This window comes from Pomacea canaliculata, linkage group LG4 (genome assembly GCF_003073045.1).
Source record: "Pomacea canaliculata isolate SZHN2017 linkage group LG4, ASM307304v1, whole genome shotgun sequence".
Lineage (NCBI taxonomy): Eukaryota > Metazoa > Mollusca > Gastropoda > Architaenioglossa > Ampullariidae > Pomacea > Pomacea canaliculata.
Genome location: NC_037593.1, coordinates 17,340,048 through 17,352,387, shown reverse-complemented (window position 1 = coordinate 17,352,387; position 12,340 = coordinate 17,340,048). Strand labels below are relative to the sequence as shown.

Below are 12,340 nucleotides of genomic sequence, written 5' to 3'. Positions count from 1 at the left end.
AATGTGTAAATTTGCCAGTAGATAACAGCAGAAAACTGCTGTAGCAATCAGACAGGAGCCTAGTCAGATCACTTGGAGTAACCATAGTTACATAAGATTCCCAACCCAGGTAATGCTTGGGGTTAACACCAAGGAGATTGTGGGGAAGTCCCCTTTGACATACAAATATAAAATCCTTATATCCAAAAAAAGAAAAAAAAATGCTGGACTTGGCAAATGTTGATCGCAACTCCATGGTACTTTTGTGTTGGAAATACAGAACCCAAATTCAGTTGCAATATACAGACACCTGAAGGGTGTACTTATCACATTTAACAGAGGCAAACTGAAAAAAACACACAAATACTAAAAGAGTGTGTTCTTGAATCCGATTTCAAGGATGAAATGTACATGAAGATCTAGGTGTTTCTTTTCTCCTAGTCTGCATTGTTTATCTGCACTGCCTAATCTTATATGACAAGTGATACCAACCAAACTTACAGAAATGTTAATGCCTGTTATGGGACTTGAAACCCATGGGACAGAGTGCATAATCTGCAAAAAGACAACCTGTAGTGCATTATCTGGAAAATATTTCCCATGCTTACCTGGGTAAGTTCCTTCCTGCTGCTTGCGACGGCATGATGAGTAAATGGTGACAATCAGAACGATCAGAACTATGAAGATGCCAACAGCAAGTATAATCAGCCAAAAATCAAATCCTGCTTCGTTTACCACTGCAAATACAAAGCTGTGTATGGTAGTAGTGATGGACAAAACCATCCATCAATAAAAAAATATTTATTTAGCTCAATCATGGTAGCAATTTTAGACATAAATTATATCATTACCTGGTTCTGTTTTTTTAGCTTCTAATTTCACTTCCACATCAATATGTTTGGTTTCAACAGGTGTGGTAATAACTCTGCGGTAGATCCCCACAATTTTTTTTAATTCTTCGTCAGTCAGGACTGAGGTGTTGATGTAGGCCCTCTTGCTGACTGCATCATAGGTTACATTAGGTGGGGCATTGGAACCTTCGTATGTAACATTTTTGAAGATCCAGGAGTAGCGCATCTCACTCTCATATAGAGGGTCAGTGGTAGCCACAACAGTCAGCTCCACCACATCTTCTTTCTTGACACGTTGTATCTCATTTGGCTTAACACTAATGCTAATGGGAACTGAAAGATCAAAACAATATGGTTAAGAGGTGTACCCGCTTTAATGCTTATAAATTAATATTACTATTATAAAGTATCTCTCCACTTCTATGTTATTGTACTATAATTTGTGTAAGTTCTTGATGTGAACACCATTTTACTATGGTGATTTTGAAACAACTACAGTTTATGGTAACATTTAAACAAAATACTTTTTTATGTTCCATGTGATAAGTATTTCCTATGTTTTCCTGTTTGCTAGAACTATTAAATGAAGGAAGATTATAAATACAAAACAAAAAGAGAGAGCAGACCAAAGAACGCATACTGCTGAGAAATCATCGCTGGAGCAACAGAAAAAAAAGAATGTAATCTAAAACTTGGAAACAGTAAAGCTAAAAGAAAAAAAAAGCATAAAAAAGAGATAAAGAAACTCGAACAGAATGAACTCACCAACAACATTGACACAGCCATCATCTTGAACCATGCCAACACTGTTAGCCACCTCGCACTGGTAGCATGCAATATCTCGGTCTTTTTTCACATGCTTTATCGTCAAAATAGTTTTGTCAGGATTGAACACGTATTTACTTGGATCTGAGGAAAAATAAGGAAAATAAATGAATGCAAAAATGTGTGTGAAAACGTAAGTCCTGCATCCATTTCTACATCTGCAGGCTAATCACAAACTTCCCAGCAAACACGCAAGCTTGGGCCAATGTTTTTAGCTTGGCCCAAGCTTGGTCCAAACTTGGTCGAAGCTTGGCCGAATCTTGCGTGTTTGCTGGGTTAAAGATTATTTATTTTTAGTCAGGTGCTCGATCCTGACTTAGAACTCTCTTTCCCTGAAAAGATGGTGGTAATAGAATGGTGCTGTGGATAACTAAATGGCTTACCATATCCTGAAGTCATTGACTCCCCATTTCTGAGCCAAATGGGAGCATTAGGCTTAGCTTCATTGGATGCAGACCTAGTGACACATGTGAGCTCTGCATCTTTCCCTTCTGTTAATGTTACAGAAGGGACACGTTGCACCCAAATGGGACGGGCTGACAATTCAAGGAACAGAATCAATTTATGTTCAACTTTTACATTCACATGTACATGATATTTTATATTCACACAGCTTTAGAATGCACTTGTATGAGTAGATTTGCACACACACACACACATAAAAACAAGCAGCCCCCTCCCCTCACCTCATGCTTTCAACAGGCGATGACTACATAGATATATCATTCAGCTGTTGCAAAATTAATTCACATAATTTACATTAGCAGTCCACATGGAAAACATTTACTGAAAAGTTTTTACCATGCATGCTCACATTTAAAGTTCTCAAACTGCCAGAGAACCTGACATAACTGATCAAGAGAATCTAGCTGGGGTAGTGTTTTTCTATCTACATGGCTGAGATAATCTTGTTCAAACCTGTTTCTCCAGATTCCATTGTTCTTGAAAGTATCAAAGCTATTCTTGAACTTTTTTAACCTTTTGAAGGATTTCTTGGTATTCGAGAACTATATGAGGACCACCGACCTTGTTCTTTATAAAACTATCTTTTGGTACTCAAAATTCTTATTGTGCATTTACAAACTTCAAGATGCTCACATATAATCAGTTCATAATGTCAAAAGATTGTTTAACACTAAAAGCAATAGTGTCTTAATCCATCATGAATTTTAAATTCTAATCGATTGAATTAAAAATACTTTATTTCAAATTAACCTAGAGTTGTTATCAATCACTATATGAAAGTAATGTACTTATAATTGTTGTCTCTGTTACCATTGTTTTTGTTTTTATTTCTTTAAGAAAATCCTAGCAGACCTTTCTAAATTTAGTGTAATGGGTAATATTGTGTAGCATTTTCTACATTCCTAACTAACTGTTTAACACTATTCAGCTACCTTAGATTTGCACAAATATGGATTTTTCTCATACTCCTCACTCACATGTGACATTTAGTGTCAAGTTCCCTATGGCAGAGCCCAGTAAATTTGTCCCTTGGCAATGGTAAGTTTTCTCGTCTTCTTCTGTGACATTCATGATGATAAGAGAACGGCCTTCATGGGTAATCTGATAACGACCTCCATCTCCAATGGGCTGTTGAAGCTGATCAAGCCAAGTGATGACAGGCACCGTCTTGTTATTGCTACCACCTGCTTTACTAAAAAGTGAAATTGTTTCACTTTAGCACAGAAAAATACAGCCAGGTGGATGAAAACTAGAAGACAGCAAATTGGATGGTTGAAATTACACATAACAGATACAGTACAGTGGTATGTACAATTGAAAAATACAGACAAAACTTCACAGTTAAAAGCCAAATACTTACTATCCACTGAAAACACACTCAAGTGTGGCATTTTTACCAACTTCAACAGTGAGAAGTTTCCCACTCGTAGTGTATTGAACATGCGGGGATGAATCTGGAACTGAAAGACATTCAGGTATTTTATCAAAGAAGACTCACTGCATGACAGAGTAAAATATTTTATTTTACTGTTTCAAACCTTTTCGCTGCAAGCACTTCTTCAGGAAAAGATTTTGGTGACATTTCAAGTTACTGTGAGGCGTCAATATTTAAGATACTTGATGCAAATCCAGACTGGACATTAACAGGCTAAATCAAGATCCAAGGACATAAACCACCCAAAACCCTGGCTTACTTGAGCTTCCATTGCTGTTCACTTGTAGGCTGTTCTCATTGCCTAGTTTGATGACTGAACTATCAACATTAGACATGGCGCACTTGTATTTCTCATCACGAGCAGACTGATCATCAGTCTGTGCATAAGAAAAGTGTAGCGAACCTGAAAATGTCAGCACATGTTCCTGTGAATACAGATTTCCCAAGGTTCTTGGAATAATTTTCATGTTTTGCCTTCAGGCTGCTATATAGCATATTCAAGTCTATGAATTTTATTACAGATGCTCATGGGTATTTTTCTTCAAATAATTTCTATCTTTTAGATCTGCTCTTTTTGAATTTAAGTGTTTGGTGTGGTGCTGGTGGTGATCATGTCAAGAGAGAGGCATGTTCACATTTATCTAAAATAACCTATGCTGCTTTCACATGATCAAGGTGTTCATAAGTAAATTTATAGAGGTCATCACCTTCCTGGTCAATGAATTTCCGTGCATCCATAAAGATTTCAGTATTTTTCTGATCGTATGTTTTGTACCATTTAAAGGTAGTTGCACCATAGTAAGCTGGAAGCTCTTTGTCGCAAGGAAGCTTTATGTACATTCCCTCTTTCACATTGTAATATTCTGTAGGTCTTTTTATAAAGTCGCCCACACCTGTGAATAAAATAGCACAACGTTAACACACTCATAACACATAAGCTGTGTGGAAAGGAAGGAAATTCTATCAAATCATCAGAAGAAGTCTCCAAGATGTGGGAAGAGGTATAGATGTTGCTTCAGACCATCAGCTCCTAGTGGCAGTCTTCAAGGTAAGCTGAAGTCATTCATTGATCCAGCAGGCAGACCACACCACAAATTTAATACTCAATACTTCAAGAACAAGAAAACAAGGGAAATGTATAACTGTGAAGTCAAGAATAAGTACGAGGCCCTGACAGGACTGACAGAAGAATCAGTAGAAGAACACTAGCCAACACTCAAGAGCATTTGGAAGACAACCTGTACAGATGTTCTAGGGAAGAGGGAAAGAAAACAAAAGTAATGTCTGCAGTATCAAAGCTTGCTTACATATATATAAATTTGCACATCATTTTCAACATAACAGAAATCTCAGCAACTATATAATGTCATGAAAGCGACTGTTCATCAATTCCTTTTCTGGATCAAGCCCAGCAGCCGTCTCTTAAGTTTCATTAATTTCAAGAGACCTGGGCAAAGATTGAATCAAGAAAGGGACTGAAACAGAAGCTCAACCGGTGTCATGACCAGCAAGAGAAGGAAAGTCTCAGAGTTGAATCCAACAGCCAAGCGAAGAGGTCTGTCAAGGAGGACAAGAGTTGCTTCCTCCCTCTATAAAACTTTTGTGGACTTTGAGAAGGCATTTGACAGTGTAGACCAGCGGTTGTCAACCTTTTACTTGTGACGCCCCCCTGACGAACAAAGGTACGTCCGCGCGCGCCCCTTAGCCAGAAATGTAAGCTAATTTCACTAATACCGGTATAAGAAACTTTAAAAAAATGACCACCTTCGCGCCCCCCTTGTAAGCGCGCCCCACAGGTTGAGAACCGCTGGTGTAGACAGAGACGTCATTTGGAGGCTGATAATCTACTATGGTATCCCGCCTAAGCTCATAAACATTATCCAGGGGTTGTACGAAGACTCGTCCTGCCAAGTTATCCACAACGGCAAACCCACTAAACCTTTCATAATAAGGACTAACGTAAGACAGGGTTGCATATTATCACCAAAGATCTTCCTGGCGGTCATAGACTGGATAATGCACAAGGCAACCCAAGGCAACAATACCAGTATCCAATGGACCTTACCAAGCAGCTAGACTGCTAGAAGAACTGGACATTAGTCTCCTATCTCATCGGCAGCAGCATGAACAATGCAAACTGAGTAAGCTAACAGATGAAGCAGAGAAGACTGGCTTAAATGTCAACAGAAAGAAAATCAGCAAGAAGAAGCTTCTAGGAGAGAACATCCTGCAAACAGACCGCTTCACGTATCTGGGGAGCATTGTCAACAAGGACAGTGGAGCGGACGATGACATCAAAAGCCGATCAACAAGGCCAGGCATGCTTTCAACAGCCTGTGCCCCATCTGGAACTCCCTAGCATTATCCTTTCGCAGTAAGACCCGCATATTCAACACCAATGTGAAAGCTGTCCTACTGTATGGGTCTGAAACCTGGAGAGTGACAAACACCATCAACGGCAAGCTCCAGACCTTTACCAACCGATGCCCACGCCATATTCTTGGAATAAGGTGGCCTGAAAATATCTCCAAACAGCAGCCTGTTGAAAAGAACCAACCAGAATGCCACTAGTCAAGACATCAAAAAACTCAAATGGGGCTGAACAGGACACACCCTGCGCAAAGCAGCTGACATTATTGCCAGGAAGGCACTTGACTGGAACCCCCAGGGGAAGAGGAGAATTTGGGAGACCAAATCAGACTTGGAAAAGAACAGTAATGAGCGAGGCAATGGACGTCGGAACCACATGGGCCCAACTGAGGGGAGGGCTGCAAAAAACCGGGTCCGCTGGTGAGACGATGTTCTGGCCCTATGCTCCTCGAGGAGTAACAAGGAATAAACGAAATTTATCTATATTATTTATTATTATGATGAATGTACATTGATGAGGATAAATCTGTAGAATAGATATAGAATTCAATAATAGAAAACTCGTTTTTTTTTAGTTTTTTCTCGGTATATGCCATTATGAGGATGAGCACCAAACATTCATGTAGGTTAACACAACACATGCTCTTTCTCCCTTCTCTCTGTGTCTTTTGCATGAACATGCACATATGCACACACATAAACATATGCACACATACATACACAATTAGTAAAAAATAAATTAAGAAATATAAAAATACTTTCTTCTATTTATGATAAATATTGTGTCTGTGCTTTTATCTTTTTTGTGTTATATGAACAAACTAGAATTCTTTTGAAAACCAGCATATTGGTTTTTAATGATAGCTATGAAATGTTTTAAAACATTACATTCTGATTGTATAGTCAATTTTCTTAAAATTCCTTTTAATGTAGAAACTGTACCTTTCAAAATAACATTTACATGTATAACACTTATAAATGACTTAAAGAGTGTAAACATAATTAAAGCTAAAATGGCACTTACGAGCAACTCGAATTTCTACTAGTGGAGACAGTGCCACAGCTTTCTCTTCCTTAGAAAATGTGCTTGTGGCGAGACACACAAATATTCCTTCATCTCTTTCTGACAGAGATGGAATATCAAGGTGTCCATCCGTTTCATTATATTTGATATGCTGAGAGTTGATTTCTGCCCCATTCCACTTCCACTTATATCTATACAGACATTCATTGAAAGAATTAATAACATACATGTAAGATTCTTCCTGAATTTCTCTTTTTCAAATGTTGATCTCAGAATTGCATTCCAAGTTTATAGCAGCAACATTATTTAACTAAAAGATTCCAGAGAAGTCATTTGAGTTAGTAGCAATTAGACATCAGAGTGTAAACTGCCTAGCTGTGAGCTTTAGGAAAACATGGAGATAAATGCACATAGTGTGCTGCAATGATTCCAGAAGATGCCAAATACAGTGCCTTTCACTTTCTTACAAGTAGAAAATCATGGATGCGTATGAACAAAATATTCATATATACTGTGTATAATATAATGTAATGTATTGAATGAAGTGAGTTACTTTCATCTTTCAGTGACTGACAGGGACTGATGATACTCACTTAGGCTTGGGAGTCCCAGTAGCATTGCAGTACACTGTGACCTTTTGGTATTGTTTATAGATCAATGTCTGACCTTCCCTCGGGCTTAGTATTGTTGGTGGCACTCTAACTACACTCAGGAAGAAAATCATATCAGAAATTATAATTTTCTCTTTATCAAATTAAGGGCACCAAAATGTATCCAATGGCAAGTTGTTTCTCCATTATGTTTAATATTCAGTGCAATATCTGCTAAAACACGCTTGCGCGCACAAACACACACACACACTCACGCGCGCGCGCACACACACAAGCTACCATCATTATCATCATTATATAATTATTCCCAGCTTAATAATGAAGAGGAGTTTCATGATGTACAGAGTCTGAAACTTTTGTTTTTGTATTGGGCAGTATGTTTTTCATGTAACATGTAAATGTTATCATACTTTCAATGCTATATTTCTTAAAAATTTCTTTCATTGTTTCAGACTACATGTATTTCATGTTGGCAAAGGGGCCAAGGGGGCAAAAGGGAGTTTGAGGTGCTTGTTGCATAGATTTTATTTCCTCCTTTATTTCATGTGGAAGAAAGTTTTTTATTTAATTTATTGTCAGTTTGGTAATAGGCGATATTTATGTAACACACTTGTCACGGACGGCGTCCCTCGACAGGAAGGAAAATGTGTTCAGATCTCTTTCTCCCCTTGTAATTGTGGCGGGGAGGTGAAAGGGAGCCTGGGTGCCCGGATGGTGGTTTGCACGGTGGACTGTCTTATTGGATGTCTTGTCGCGGAGACCATTATTGTATCATACAGAAATAACTATTAATAGATAGTCTAGACAGAGGACCTTGACCCTGAGTGCAAGGACGTGTACAGGTGGATTGCTGTTTGGCTGCCGAGACCAACGCTTAGTCTCTTGCCACGAACTTGAATTATTGGACTGCTGGCAGACGATTTTTTTCCCAGTTAACTACTAAAACGAGTCATTAGGCTGCAAAGCTTCCAGTTTAGTCACATTTCAGATTAACTCCTAAAATGAGGCATAGACTACAAAGCTTCCGGCTTAGTCACATTCATTGTTACGGCTCGCCAAGACTAACAGCGGAGAACTTCGTGACATTATAAAATCGGGATGACTTCCCTTTTCTGTAGCTTTGAGGTTAAAGGAAAAAACTTGTCCAGTGTCTGTTAAATCCTTCTGCCTTTTTTGTAAAACTCTTCGGTAATACGACATCACATATCCGACAGACGCATGCCACCTTCATACTTTGAAATAATTTTCTTTTTCAATTCATTTGTTGGCCGCTTCCTTGTCATTACCTCACTACTATTAATTGCTCTTAATCTTCTTTGGAGCCATGATTGAGGATTATCTTATTAAAATAACGCACAAAAATCACGAAATAAGAAGAATGCGCACAGATAAGGAACGACCAGGCCCGTTCTAAGCCCCCGCGGGGCCCGAGGCAAAGGGCATGTGCGGGGCCCTCACGCCACGATCACACGGTTTTCCATATGCCTAGTTACCATATCAATCAAAAGCGCGGGGCCCCTTGAAGCGCGGGGCCCTAGGCAGATGCCTCGTCCGCCTGTCCCTAAGCACTGCCCTGGGAACGACTGATCGTAACTGTGTCTCGAGCGCGAATGATTACATGCTGCTTGGTCACGTGTGGTTCACGTGGCTGTTCGTTATCCGAAATTTTGTTCGCTATCCGAGACAAACTTTTAACGAAATTTTTGTTCGTTATCCGAAACATTTGCTATCCTAGGCGTTCGCTAACCGAGGTTCCACTGTACTGACAATCGAATTGTAAGCATATTATTTATATGCAAGGGGGCCGGAGAGGTCGTCTGTACTGGCTCTCGGGGGCAGTGTGGTTCTCTGTGGTTCTTTTCGTAACTGCTGTGTGTTCTTTTGAGTAATTACTGAGTTGAATTGCTTATATTCAACAACTACGGTGTGCTCGATTTATTCTTAGTGCTGGATACCTCGGATGCCAGAGTGCCTTTAGCTGTGAAGACCTGAGTTTATGAAATTAAGTGTTTATCTTCTCTTGACTTTGACTATATATATATATGTGAAATTCATCTTTGTACCATAGCTCGGGTTTCTCGTGCTGCTATACCTTTGCTTTGTGTCTTGTTTTAGGCGGCAGTGACCGATAAGGCTTTGAGTAGAATATATGTATATGCATTAATAATTGTTCTGTTTATTTTTTTGTTTTATTTTTTCAGTAATTATATTTGTGTTTTAGACAGCCTATAGGCAATTGGTTGTGTGTTATGTAGAAAGAATGCACAAGTGATTCTGTGTGGGGTGTGGAACACCAACAGAGTTCCTAACACTCACACACACATTTATATATGTTATGAAGTTTTAACACATTTTCTCTTGAAGAGGCCAAGGCATAGTTACATCCATGTACGGACTTCCTTCAGGCCAATGAAACTGAACTGGCAAGGGCAAAGATTACTACACCAGGAAGGTTAACTTTAATCATCTTTAAACTGTAGAGCAAAAGCCAAAGAAAATGCCCTACTACAAAAGTAGGTTATTATGTAAGTAACATGGTTTAACAACAATTAATTGTCCAAGGGTTTTGCTTCTCCAAACTCTAGACCATAATTTACAAGTTGGATGGGCCTTAGGGTTACTTTCTTGAGTGGTAAAATGACAAGATAAACAGTCCCATGGTGGAAAAGGACAAATAATTCAACCATAACTGTTTTCTGTAGCAAAGGGATGGCAAGTGTTTTGGCGCTATAGATAAGGGAAGGGCGCCACAAAATAAAGTTCTCAAGTTTCTTCCTAGCTTATTCCTAGTAATCTGCCTGCCTTTCTTCCCAATCGAAAGGCTTTGAGGGGCTGTGAGGTGCTTTGAAGGGTTACATTACTGCTGAATACGCACAAATCCAGATGGATGAGGTATAAGGGCGGGAAAATTATGGGCAGCCCTCTGAAAACTCGCAAGGAGCCCATGCAGATCCCACTTTTATCCCCGCCGGAGGAGTAGGAGTGTAGCAGCCCTAAAGAGGTTCATTTATCAGCTCTTACGAGGCCCAAGAACTCTTGCAGGCTGGGAACACATCTGTGGTAGAGATACTTAGATGGCAGCTGAAGGCGGGTCGGTTGACAGCGCTGGTCAGCAAAGTTTGTGTTTTCCAGTGGGGACGTGGGGAAAAAGAACACTCATTAACCTTCTAGGAGGACCCCAGCAGCACCATCAGGGTTGTCCTCTAGTAGGACCTGGCACTCATGACTCCCGGTGACTATAAAGGAGATGTGCAGTGAGAGACAAAGAGAGATGGGCGGACTACTCTTGTTGTAGCAATCCGCTCGGATGGTGTTGAAAACCATTTAACACACCGAATACACATCTGATATAACTGTAGCTATTTTCTGCAGTAAAGAAGCATTTAAACAATGTTTTAAATTATTTCTTGCGAAAAGATTTCCTCGTGGTTGTTTACTTCAAAATAATTTAGGAAGGAAAATTAAGTTTCAGCTTTCTGATAGACAACCTGTTAGCACAAGATAAAAAAAAAATGCTCATAACCCACACACTAAGGGCATTTAGAGAAAGGAAACATGAGATCTATACAATGAAAAAGACATCCTCTATAAGTATAAGGGAAGAAGACAAAATAAGGAAGATAATAATGAGGAAGGACAAAAATCGAGGCGGCATCAAGGGAGAAAGTAACTGCACGTGAGCATCGACAAGAGAAGTGTTTTAAAATGGTAACGGCCATCTCGTAAAGTAGTCCAGGTCATTAGGGAGTGAGGTTTTCTCGGGACCAGCTAAGGGCAGTGCCCATCTCCTCTCCCTCACTGACTTACCTTCCCCAAGAGTCTTTGGGGTCAGGTACGCATTCCCGATAACTGGGTCGACTTGGGGAGGTGAGCTGTGCTCGACGGGTATCGAACTGGTGCACTACTAAATTCGGAAGCCAGCGATCTAACCACTCGGTTATCCATGCATTTTAAAACAAAGAAAATGAATGCTATAAATGCATATAACACACAGAAAATTTGCATGTGGTACAAACACATTTATCGCCAAGACGACCTATATAAGCTGGCCTTCTGTTGGAGGTGGTTCTGCTAAAGCTGGGAGACCAATAACATATAGCAACAGGGGGAACCCCCAAACGACCAAGTGGTTATGCTAGTTATTAAAGTGGGGGCAGCAAAAAGGATATGCAATAAGAAAATCGCGCTAAGATAAGATGGCAGTTTGGTAGACATCATTGAGTAACACTAACGAGATGATAGCTACAGGCCTCCTGGGAGACGTTTGCAATGTTATTGTTACCAGAAAAAAATGGTTTTGCTAGTTGTTTAAATGGAGGCAGTAAAAAGTAGATGTCTAGAGAAAATCACGCTAATATGTGGCATTGATTCATACAAAGTCGACTAGGTGTCAGATATTTCAAACTGGAAGTGTGATTGTGATTTTGTAGTCTGTACAACCAACAACCTAGGGTAACAAGAGGGTTGATTGATACAATGTAAATCTGGGTGTGAAAAGTGTCGTTGTAATACATGCAAGAAAATGTGATCAATCGTTACTTACTTTCACTTTTAGCATCTTTTACTGAGACTGAGACGACAAGCAGCAGCCCCAGCAGACACGACACCATGTTCATCTTGTTTCGGTAACCCTTGATTTCTGACCTTATAATACTTTCCTTCTCCAGTCACTTTGTCTCCCGGGTCTCACGTATCCCTGTCGTCTGCGCGATTTCTCCTGTGGCTTGTCAAATCCGCAGTTTGTTACTTCTGTCAACAACACAATATTTTTGCTGTCGGT

General features: G+C 39.7%; 1 protein-coding gene across 5 annotated transcripts in view; it reads right to left on the bottom strand.

Annotated features, from left to right (window-relative positions):
- The window catches only part of LOC112561088 (contactin-5-like), a 30,441-nt gene that overhangs the window by 1,877 nt on the left and 16,224 nt on the right, over positions 1 to 12,340 (bottom strand). For all 5 annotated transcript variants that reach the window (XM_025233312.1, XM_025233308.1, XM_025233309.1 and 2 more), the window contains exons 2-12: positions 12,104 to 12,309; positions 7,543 to 7,651; positions 6,950 to 7,140; positions 4,263 to 4,448; positions 3,815 to 3,958; positions 3,481 to 3,580; positions 3,098 to 3,312; positions 2,039 to 2,191; positions 1,596 to 1,739; positions 831 to 1,163; positions 588 to 716 (exon numbers count right to left, since the gene is read on the bottom strand). In XM_025233312.1, the coding sequence (XP_025089097.1) occupies positions 588 to 716; positions 831 to 1,163; positions 1,596 to 1,739; positions 2,039 to 2,191; positions 3,098 to 3,312; positions 3,481 to 3,580; positions 3,815 to 3,958; positions 4,263 to 4,448; positions 6,950 to 7,140; positions 7,543 to 7,651; positions 12,104 to 12,176 (1,777 nt within the window). In that variant the 5' untranslated portion in view covers positions 12,177 to 12,309. The remainder of the gene's footprint in view (positions 1 to 587; positions 717 to 830; positions 1,164 to 1,595; positions 1,740 to 2,038; positions 2,192 to 3,097; positions 3,313 to 3,480; positions 3,581 to 3,814; positions 3,959 to 4,262; positions 4,449 to 6,949; positions 7,141 to 7,542; positions 7,652 to 12,103; positions 12,310 to 12,340) is intronic.